Genomic DNA, 11,890 nt, shown 5'->3' on the forward strand with positions numbered 1-11,890 from the left:
GCTTGAATGCATTACCAGTTTACATGGTTTATATACTTGAATATGTTAATATTGCGTAAACAAACTGATAAAATGATAAAGATTTTTATTGATGTTTGGATGGAAGGATACTGCAATAATTTAGTTGGGACTCAACATAATTATTCTGGGACGCATGAAATTTAGCTGGGACGCAACCTTCTCAGAAATCTTGAGTCCTGGGACTCAAGTTGGCAAAATCCTAGTGAGAACCCTGTGTTGTGAGAGCCCTGACATGCTTCTTGTATGACAAATCTTCATCCAGTCTGAAACCTTCAACTTTGTCAAAACAAATGTCTGACAGACTTAAAATTTTGACAATGCTGAATTTATTTTATGTTCCCTATATTAAAACAAAAATGATAATCTTATAGTGTATAATTATGGGTATATTTGTGAATGCAGCTTAGATAGTCAGTCAGATAAACATAATAGCGAGCTGCACAAAGCACCGCTTGTCACTGCAAGCTCTTAAAGCAACGCCTGGGCGAAGAGAAATCTGTGGATCTTTTCACAAAAAATCTTACGACATATTTTTATCTTAAGTGAAAACTTATGATAAAAATTGTTTTTACAAAAATTCTTAAGAAAGTCAGAAGTGCAAAAACTGTCGTAACTTTACGAGACCCCCAACCCTCTCTTAAGTATTCTAAAAACAATTTTATTGTAAAAAGATAACCGCAAAAACCAAAATACACGTTAAATTGAACTTTGTAAAGCAACTTACAATAATATTTTATATTTTTTTCACAATCATTGTCGAAAAATTAAGTGAATTACACTACAAAATATTTACGATGTAAGTTTCACTTATGACCTTCTTTTACGTCAAACTTGTGATTGTGACGTCAGATTTTAAACTTCCTTGCTTCACAAACGATTGCATTCGATATTTGTTGTTAATAATGTTTGTTATGCTGGCAAATGTTAAAAACTAAGTTTTATTTTCATTTTCACCCACTATTTAAGGATTATAAAGCATATTGATATTGTTGCTAGGGATGAAGTCTGTCGTAAATAAAATCTTAACTTTAATCTGCTACGAATGTGTTCGTGAAACGCACTTAAGATTTGTCGTAAGAAATTCTTAAGTTAAAATCTTATGCAAAAACTTAAGATTTTTTGTGAAAAGGGCTACTGGACTTTGCACATTGATCCATTTTTTCCCGCAGTAAACTGTGGTCCCATAATGCTTTGCGAATTGCATCTCTCCACAAACAATGTTCTCGTGGTAACAAGAAGTTCCAAAGAAAATATAAACTCACCTTGATTTGATGGATATATAGCAGATTAAACCTTCTTTATTAAAATTAGCACTGTTCAGACTTTGTTTTGGTAATGCAATTTACAAGCGACATCATGTGACGTCAGAGTATAGACAAACTAACTGTCACGTGTGGTTTGAAGAGCCCGATCTAAATTAAAACTGAATATAGGTATCTGCACTTGCCCTTACCGTCAGCATATTACTTTATTTAGTGTAGATAAAATAAACATTTCTGTTCAAATTTATAAAGGTTTTTGTTGTTGTTTGGATAGAAGGATACTCAATTGGGAGTCGGGGCTCAACATAATTTTATTGGTACGCATCAACTATAACTAGGACTCAACCTTTTCAAAAACCTTGAGTTCTGGGACTCAAATAAGAAAATCCTAGTGAGAACCCTGAGGTATACTTAATTAGGATTTAAAAACTTCTCTCTTTTCTCAACTTTTACCTGTCACAATCCTCCACTTGTTTTTTCTCCTCTGCTGTAAGTGTCACCTCCGGGCTTTCTAAATTCATTGCACATGGAAGCTTGAGTATCCGTCTAAAAGATTATTTTAATGCTTGACGCATAGACTAGGTTTAAAACAGTGAAATATCCTAATAATCTGCAGTCCTTTCTGCCTACTTCAAACTGCAGCCATATTGGATGTGACAAAATATTTCGCGTGAGGAGTTTTACAAAACGAATTTTCATGTAGAAGGACCTCGATCCCGAGGGGGAAAGTTTTCAATAGGTACAAGAGTTCCATTACCGCGAAGTTGCCCCATTTCCAGAAGAAAAAAAACAGCAAGTCAAAATTTTGTTTGCTTTTTCCAGAAAGATGAACAATTGTAGTACTTGTCAATAGTAATTGTATGTTTATAGTTTAAATCTATTATCCACCAATCAAGGGTCCTCGGTGGGCATTTACAATTATATCAGAATGAACAAATCTAAGTATATTATAAAATATGAATCATTTATATGGAAGATAAACAAAACCACATTATGATATATGTTCATTTTTAACCCCATAATATAATAATTTACACAAGGTATCTAACTCCGAATTACATGGAGTTTCAGAAGAAATGCACTGACAAACTGTTAAAAAACAAACAACTCGACATTTAGATATATCGATGACGTTTTATCAATCAACAATGGCTACTTCTATTCATATGTCCACTCGATATATCCCAGTGAACTTGAAATAACACATACCACGTACAGAGTCTGACTCATACGTTTCATATTTGGATATTTCACTAGAAAAAGACATTAATATGGTAACCTAACAAAAACTTTATGATAAACGTGATGACTTTAACTTTTCTATTGTCAATTTCCCTTACTTATGTAGCAATATACTCTTATCAGCTGCATATGGGGTTTATATCTCCCAAGTTGATTCGATATGCAAGAGCATGCTCCACGTACGAACAATTTCTAAAACAAGGCAAGATATTGACAAACAAGTTAATGAAACAAGGATATCAACAGTCTTCGTTTGAAGTCATCATTTCGCAAGTTCTATGGTCAATACAATGACCTTGTCACCAAATAAAATTTATCATTAAGTCGAATGCTGACTGAATTTTTCATACCAATTGTTAATCCATTATTTAAACACTGATTTGTCTACTGATTTTTTCCGTTTGCCTGATCATGACAAGAGCACACGGCGGGTCAACAGGGGATGTTTACTCCTCCATGGCACCTGATCCCACCTCTGATGTTTTTTCAGAGGTCCGTGTTTGCTTTGCTCCCGATTTGTTTTGTCTCAATGGACATTCGAGCTTGATAACTGTTCCTTATCTCCATATTTCGATATTACCATTCTTTTCTACGATAATTTATCTACACAACAATATATGGCATAATAGTCTTTATTGTATTTTATCTTAAATAGCATCAAAACTCTAGCTGCTCACCGACTGGAATCTGAACATGCTGATTCGAGCACTTAATTAAATTTTAATCGGTTTTATAATTATACTTGTACATGTACTTATATAGATAATCGGGTTTTGGATGTGCATTGTCACATAATCTCCATGTGTCACTATGGTGACAAATCTAAGCGATATAGATTTTAAAAATGTTATTTGGCGTGTTTTTGTAGAATGTCTGTGGTCGTAGCAAAGATTTTGATAAGGAAAGGGGAAACCTCACTTTCACTTCTAGTGGATGAATTAAAAAAAAATCCAAAGAAGGGGTGGTAGTTAAACTGAATTTCCAAAGAGACAGTTTTATGATTTACATGGAAGACTTTTAAATCAATTGTTCTCTGTTCGAGGAGTCTTTAATTAAATGGATTTTTTCCAGAAATAGCCTATACCATGGCCGTAGGAACCGGGGGGGGGGGGCACGGGGGGGGGGGCGTGCCCCCTCCCATAATTTTGCCGATATTCAATTCAATTCAATTAGTTTATTTACCAATTAAGGGCCCTCATGGGGCAAAAAGAAAGAACATTGTAAATTAACATTTATATATAGTCATATACATGTAATACAATATACATACACACAAGAGAGAAAGAGTTGCATGATTGATAGGAGAAAGACATAAAAAAGAAATAAACCAGATAGTTTTTATACATATACATGTACATAAATTCTGCGCAAATAATATCATACATCATATATATATGCAAATTTACATATTTATATCATACACATATTTAAGTACATATATATAGACTACTATAGTAAACATAGATACTATATGCTTGTGCCCCCTCAATAAAAACGTCTGATGACCTTTTTTTTTTTTCCTTTCTTGCCTGTCAGGAAATTTTTGGTAGTGCCCCCTCAACTGTCAACTGAAAAATGGATGGCTGTGCCCCCCCCCCCCCCCCAACTGAAATTGCTTCCTACGGGCCTGTATACACATTGTAATTGCACATTATGGGAAATATTCTACATGGGTAAAGTGCATGCGTCCCTGATTGGTATAATTCTGCATGTAAGTCTTTGCTTATATCACAATAAGGACAGAGTTTAAGAACATACGCAACATAGTTTTGAGTTATATTAATTTACTTATTTTCTGTATAATGTAAGAGTTCCAAGAATTCAAGGACCTTTGTGCGACTTTTATAATGTCTAATGATGCAGTTATCATGTCTTAACTAGTTAACTACACTTTCGTTATTTTTTCTTTAAATAACATAAGGATTTTCATCATTGATATCATTGTTCAAAACTCCTCTTTAAAAATTATCAGTGGGAAATTAAAGATTATAATTGTAAGGTATACGTACGTGTACATGTACGTTGCGTATGACCTTAATTCAAATTAAGAAGAAATCATTTTGATTTTGGCATATGCCGTAATATAGCAACATGCTGTTTAAAACCAAGGGAACATGTTTTATACACTGTGACCCGTCCCCGGGGACGCGTACACTTCCTTGATCATCACAGCTCACGGAGCGAACGTGAGGACTGAAACGTACATTTACATAGATCTGTGGGAAGCGTACTGAGGTAAGATGTGGTTGTTATTTTTATCAAGATATTTATATAATTATAATAACAGAAGATGCTTTTCTTTCTTATCTTTAAAAGACCTAGCTTTCAAACAAACACAAAAAATTATGTTATTTATATGTCTCTAAGTAACAAAAGAACAAAAAAAAGAAATCATTTTACCTTTTAGCAGAAATTCATAAACTATTGTTATTTTTCCCGACAAATTTCATCTTTCATTCGTAATTAGTTCAAAGATTATATAGAACAATTTGTTTCCCTTTAATCACTTTGGCGAAAGAAATTAAATCGAGATCGAAATTCTGGAATTTGAATTTTGTTCGTTTTTTTTTTTTTTCATCTTGGGATTTTCCTACTTTCACTTTCGTATAAACTTATTATTTTTTCAACAAATAGTAAGGAATGTCACACAAGAAGGAGAAGGATAATTTCGAAGTTTTAGAGGTTGTTAGCTCCAGGGGCAATGGTTGGCTTCAGGATGTAGTCAGAGATGTAAGCAGTAGATCGACAGCTCAACAAGTTGCTATAGGAGGGGCGTCTGGATGGTAGGTTGAAATCTTTAGTTTATAAATATAAGATACCTGCAAGGTTATGGGGACAGCTGAAGAATTACGTCAGCCATTCCCTGTAATTTTGATTTTTATATAAAAGTCCATTGTTAGCTATTTGTGTGATATGTTTTACAGGCGAATGCAGTTGTGTTCGTTAATGTATAGAATCGCCTCTTCCAGTGCTTCATGTTTGTTCATTCGCCCTAAAACACATTCACCTTGATGCCGTTGGCCCAAATTCTGTTTGTCCAGAGTTTGTTCGCTCTATAACTTGTTCGCCCAAAGTCTGTTCACCCTAAATATGTTAGATGATTAATTTTGTAAATTACTGTGATTTAATCAAATTTCATATATTTTTCTGTATGAAATATAATTTATTACATTTGATGAAAAAAAGATGCATGCATAATAGAGGATATTCAATGTTCTGTAGATGAATATGGAATTTTTTTTTTTTTAATGAGTGAGACAGGATTTTTTCATATTTTCACGAGTGCTAAGCATGAGTGAAAATATAAAAAAAAATCCTGTCTCACTAGTGAAATAAATTCCATAATTGTCTACAAAACATTGAATTTCCTGTTTATTACATTTTCTTAGATTTTTCCCTTTGCCTCTGTCTTTTTGGAACACAGTGTCATAGGTTGTGACGTCATAGAGTGGCTAAGCGATTGCGAGTTTGAAAAACGTTGTAAACATGGATTTTTTAACAACATATTTGGAAAAACTTTCGCAGTCTGACAGAGACTAATAGTTACTACTTCTTAGTCTCTGTCAGGATGGCTCATTAACTCTATCTTATAACAGGCCGGGATTTTTTTAAAAAGCATTCTTCATGAAGGGACAGAAAATCGTACGTTTTGCTGCACTTCTGATATTCTCAAACTGTGAGAATACCATTTTGATATCCTTTCACACAGTATCAGAATATCACTTTTTTCAGTAAATATTTACATTTCCAATGTCTTTGTCCGAGATAAAATTTCAAATACATGTAGTAAAAATACTTTATTTCTACATAAATCTACTGGTTCATCGATATGTATGGTGAGAAAAAAAATCACGTGCGGGGCGGGACAAATAGAGACAGAAGCGGGGCTTGTAGCACATGAATTTGCAGAATCAGGAGCATGTAAATATAAGGAATAACTTTCAGATTTTTTGGTTTCATGACGATGTTCAATCGATTGGCTTGCACGATAATTTTATGCATAAATGCCTTCGGCGTTTATGCAAATTATCACACAAGCCAATCGATTGATCACATCATGAAACCAAAAAATTAGACAGTTATTCCTTAAATAAATTACAGTATTTTACTGTTGAAAATGTAATAAATCATTTTAACAGATGATTTTAAACTGTAGTAATATGTGATAAATATACTACAGCACTGTCTGTTACTCTATCTGTAATTATATATGTTATATGTATATGCCTATTTGGGCTCTGTTTCGGAAATAAATTCTTTTCTATTTTATTCCTTACTTGTTTATTTATAAGTAACTTTAAGTAACATTATATTAATTCATTATATATTAGTTTATCAATATTATTATACATGTATTAATAAAACCGCTAATCATCCCTGACCCCCAAAGTAGCATACATTAGTATTAACATATCAATTTCCTTAATCTCCAGGGGTTCAATTATTGGTCAATTAAAAAAGAGAGATAGCTATATACAACTGAATTTGGTTTGATAGGGCTAGGCATGTCAATAATTTCTCTTAAGTTCCTTTGATTTCTCCCCAATCCCTGTAAGGCAGCCAAAATTTACCCAGAATTCCAACCTCTAGAAGTAGAACTGAAAAGCGATACCATGCAATAAAGATCTCGATTGACCTGGTGAGAGTGGGCAGCAGCTGATGCCATTCAGAATTTAATTTTGTGCCAAATGTCAACTGAGCGTAGTAATGACTTGATAATAGATAAATATTGAAACTCAAAGATTTTTTTTTATCTAAGATACAATCTTTGTTATTAAATTCATGTGAATTACCAGTAATATACAAATGAAAATGTCCCAGAATGTTTTCATAAAATACTTGTGGTAAACATAAAAATAGAAGGTAATGATTGGACCCAAAAGTTCCTAATTTCATTTCGCTATATCCCCTCTATCTCTTGAGCTTCTTTTCATGGTTCTTGAACTTCTAGAGATCAATTAAGAGTCACCTGTATCTTATTTCAATCTAATTAATTAGAATTAGATGTTACATATAGATTCAATCACACATATCTTGCTTCATGTCAACAAATAATTTTGATTAGAATGTATCTGACTCAAATATAACACTTGCTATACAACAACCAAAGTCATCTTCAAAGACTTTAAATATAACTAAATGCAATCAAAATACCAGCTTAATAGTTCTTTGTCCAGTGTTCCAAGATTGGATAAATTTACGTTGTCTGAGATGAACAAAATTTAGTGTTTAGAAGAAAATGTTAGATAAACCTAAGCAGTCTTATTCCAAGTCTTTTACCAATTTTGCTATTTCAGACATACACTACCTATTTCATTTCAAAGCTGGAAAATATTTACATTGAAAGCTGTATCACTGTGACTCAGGAATTCAATTCTGATTTCTAGAACTTTTGTTATGTTGTAACTGGGATATATATATTAATCAGTGCTGCTCTTCAATATTCAAAACAAGTACATTACATATTGTTTTCAATATAAACACACATAATTTTTTTATTTCCTTATAGATTTTGACTTTATTTTCACAGGGCGGCAGGATATTTGTGTGTGAAAGTTGGAAAGTTAGCTGCCATCACACTAGGCACATCAATCTTGGTTCTACAGGTAAAAACTAAAAACTATTCAATGGGTGTTACTAAAATGCAGAATGGAAAACGGAACAGAAATATGTAACCAGGTTAATCACCTGACAAATATATAAATCGTACAAGAAACAATATACATTATATACATGTATATTGTTCATATTTAATCGAGGATTATTTATACAAGTTGATTTAGTCATGTTTATTCTCTTGTAAACATAGGCATAGTGTAGGGTATGGAAAATGGCAATGAAATCTTTGAACTTGGACCAAAACTGTCGGAGGAGTAATGAACTCAGAATACAAGTAGACTATAGTTAGATTCATAATTCTTTTTACTGGTGTCTGATTTTGACAAGTAGTGTTGCCATGGTTTTAAAAATATTTTTCAAAAAAATCTATATATTTCTTTCAAAATATTACTTCTCCTACAGTTTTGATCCAATTTCAATAATACTTTGCACAAAAGTAGACTATACAAAGATACATATATTTCTTCAATTTAAGTACACATCAATAGAGACGCAGCCTCATCAGAGACTTTGCAAACCAACTCAAATATCGAACTCAAATATTGGATTCGCAAAACTTCAATTACTCTGAAAATCCAAAAATGAAGACCAAACTCTTCCTCCCCCAACCCTCACTCTAAATCAGCCCATGACATGGGCTGGAGCTGTGAGTCTAATTTGTACATGTATATATTTTATTGACCATCACATGTTTATTGTCCGTCACATGTACAATGTATATGCTAATTCTGAGAAAATTCATAAATAAATCACATCAAATTGATAAAAGTTATCTAGATATGAGCTGTTAGACAAAAAATACTGGTTCCTGTCTGATTTATGTCTTGGCTAACTAAATAACTTGATATAAGATTTTCCGCTTCCATGCTGTTCTGTTTTCTGGTCCATTATTAGCAACACCGTTATTCAATTAGTAAGACTATGTATTGCATAATTGAAATTCAGATATATCATCATGGATCACCAAATACATACAAGCATGGATATTTTTAGTTTCAGAATACCGGGTATATATGTCCCATCTTTTATTGACAGATTTTCTGCAGAAAATACTCAGCAAAATGTCACCTTCACCTGCATTTTAAGCATAAAAATATTGAGAAAATATCAATATGAAAATTCAATCTCAACAATTTTGTATTCCTGTCTAACCCCAAAATAATTTTTTTTGTTTCTGAAGAAAAAATATATTCTTTGGACATGGAAATTTATGCATGGGGGTAATTTATGCTAAATACTAGGGCTGTGTCAATATATCGATATATCAATACGTATCGATATTTAAGAATGTATCGTATCGAAAAAATAACTTCCAATACGTATCGGACATGCAGATTTTCTCATAATTCTGTGGAAAAGTTGGGAATTTCAATCACCAAAGGTTATATTTTCACTGTTTTGAATTAAAATTGATCAATAATGGTATAATCAATAAGGAGATAGCACATCTTAAATAAATATTATAAAATACATAGACAACTTTTTACAAATATAAAAAGTTTGAATTTGAAGTGTGATTTGTAGAGATAGTGAGACAAGACCTTCGAAATTTGTTATAAAACATTTAGTTTTTATAAAATTCATGCTTTAAATGATTTATATGATTTTTTTTGATAAACTTGTTAAAGAATCCAATATATCGGATATCCCATTATAAAATATTGTATCGTATTGTATCGAATTTTTTTGCGCAATACACAGCCCTACTAAATACGCAATAAGAAACCAGCTTTCATGTAAATATTTGAAGGTGCATCAGATTGTCAATTAACTATGAAAATTATGTACAAAAAAAGTTCACTTTATATTTTTGGTCAGATTGCACAGCATCAAGGATATATAAAAATAGACTGGAGGCTACTTGAGAAGGATGTAGACAAGGCAAAGAAGGCTATAGAGAGACAAACAAGGCACCAGTATCAGGGAGTGTTCGAAAATGTGAGTACACTGGAAGACCCCAGGGAATTATGGGAATACCAAAAATAGAGTCACAGGAATGAAATCTTTGTTCTGAAATAAAACAATATAAGCACTCCTCCATAAAAAAATAATTTAAACAGTTAATAGATTAACACTATTTAATTTCAGAGATCTGAAAGTGTAAGTACCTGTACAATTCATTTAAAGAAGGCTTATGTATAGATACATCCTGACACTTTTCCATATAATGTACATTTCATTTCACATGATATTGAAATTTATGTGTGTATTATACATAAAACATGTAGAAATAATGGATATAGTGAATTTCAATTTATAATGAAGTTACTGGTATTTTTCCTTAGTGATAAATTATTAAATATAAAATTTGATATGTAGGGATCATGGTTTAAAAACAGAGCTTATTTTGGAAGTCTGTAGTTCACTTTACCTTTGTTTCAATATACATGTACTCTGGACTTTTTATTTTCCAATCTCCTACACCTAACCTCTTTATTTTTACTCTCAACCCACAGCAAAACCTCAAGCAGCTTAAGTGTAAATTTAGACAAATATTAGTCTAAGATAAGTATTTGAAGAATGTGTCCCCCATAAAAATTTGTTTTTTGCAGTCACTGCTGAAACTGTCTCATGATTTTAGGATGAAATATGTCAGAGATGAGATGGCAGCTTGCTTTGAAATTTGTGATACCAATAATAATTTATGGTAATTTTACTCCATAATTGACCATATAAAAAAGTGAAAGTCTTATTATTCCTTTGTGTTTTGTTCCAGCTAAAGACATTCTTCAAGAACAACGTATACTTAGCTGGAAGTTTTGCCGGTGGATTTCTTATTGGAGTCACATTCTGATGGATTGAATTACATGTATTTCTTACTGGACTCACACGATTTGGAATATTTCTCATTAGAGTCACATTCTAATGATTTTCAATATTCAAAACTGAACAATACGCAAACTTTATGAATATGTTTTCATGTGTATAAATGCTGTTAAGTTTTTATATAACATATTTAAAATATTTGTACACCATTTTTGTTTGTATTTCTAGATTTACATTGTGATAGGGTTTTGATTGTTTCAGGAAAATGATACCTGTACTTGAATCATGCTAAATCTTAGATAATTAAAATTTTTATATAATAATCATGAATGAAAATCACCATGAATAGAATGATATAGACTTTTTTGTTTTAATTTATAGATTATCATCAATTTTAACAATCTGCAGTGGTGATATAAGTTAATAGAGTTCAGGAGAGTTCATAACGGGAATATGACCAACTTAATGTTAACATCAAAAATCATCATAAATTTTTGTGTGATATTATTATTGAGCTTCTTTTGAAGGGATTGTATGCTGCTTTGATATACCAGTGTTTATTAAAGAAAGTGTTGATGGCAATACTTTTAACATGAAGTATTGGTAAGGACAGTCTATAGATTTTTAAATATTCTGATGTAAATTAATTAACCATATTTGCTGTGCCAATGATTTGTGGTGGAAAAAATATGAAAACAGATAAATAGAATATTCCACAATTTGTCTTCAAGTTTCATTTGTTATTTTGGAACATTCTTCAAATGGAAAAGTGTCTGATAGTCATAGTAGGAAGAAAGTAATGCATAAAACAGAGAAGAGCTGAGTTTTCAACTAGATGTTAGGTGAATTTTTCCTTTACTGGATTCCAAGCAAATTTATAGAGGATTACATTTACATGTGCTATTATTTGAGAGAGAATGAGGTTGTGACGCCCAAAGGGCAAGGTTTTTATTTGTCATCAAAATCTCGAGAATAATGGC

At 31.9% G+C, this 11,890-nt stretch overlaps 2 protein-coding genes across 2 annotated transcripts in view; one reads left to right on the forward strand and one right to left on the reverse strand.

Moving 5' to 3' along the window:
• Positions 1-1,882, reverse strand: part of LOC133192545 (lysine-specific demethylase 6A-like) — a 48,352-nt gene extending 46,470 nt beyond the window's left edge. Inside the window, exon 1 of the mRNA XM_061328543.1 lies at positions 1,737-1,882. Within this exon, the coding sequence (XP_061184527.1) occupies positions 1,737-1,804 (68 nt within the window). The 5' untranslated portion in view covers positions 1,805-1,882. The remainder of the gene's footprint in view (positions 1-1,736) is intronic.
• The window catches only part of LOC133192683 (FUN14 domain-containing protein 1B-like), a 32,588-nt gene extending 20,959 nt beyond the window's left edge, over positions 1-11,629 (forward strand). The window contains exons 2-5 of the mRNA XM_061328679.1: positions 5,164-5,308; positions 8,056-8,131; positions 9,963-10,082; positions 10,861-11,629. Of these exons, the coding sequence (XP_061184663.1) occupies positions 5,166-5,308; positions 8,056-8,131; positions 9,963-10,082; positions 10,861-10,938 (417 nt within the window). The 5' untranslated portion in view covers positions 5,164-5,165 and the 3' untranslated portion in view covers positions 10,939-11,629. The remainder of the gene's footprint in view (positions 1-5,163; positions 5,309-8,055; positions 8,132-9,962; positions 10,083-10,860) is intronic.
• Positions 11,630-11,890: the final 261 nt, after the last annotated feature.

Source organism: Saccostrea echinata, unplaced genomic scaffold (genome assembly GCF_033153115.1).
Source record: "Saccostrea echinata isolate AGI-Se365-2 ecotype Australia unplaced genomic scaffold, CSIRO_AGI_Sech_v1 ptg000001l, whole genome shotgun sequence".
In the NCBI taxonomy this organism is placed as follows: domain Eukaryota; kingdom Metazoa; phylum Mollusca; class Bivalvia; order Ostreida; family Ostreidae; genus Saccostrea; species Saccostrea echinata.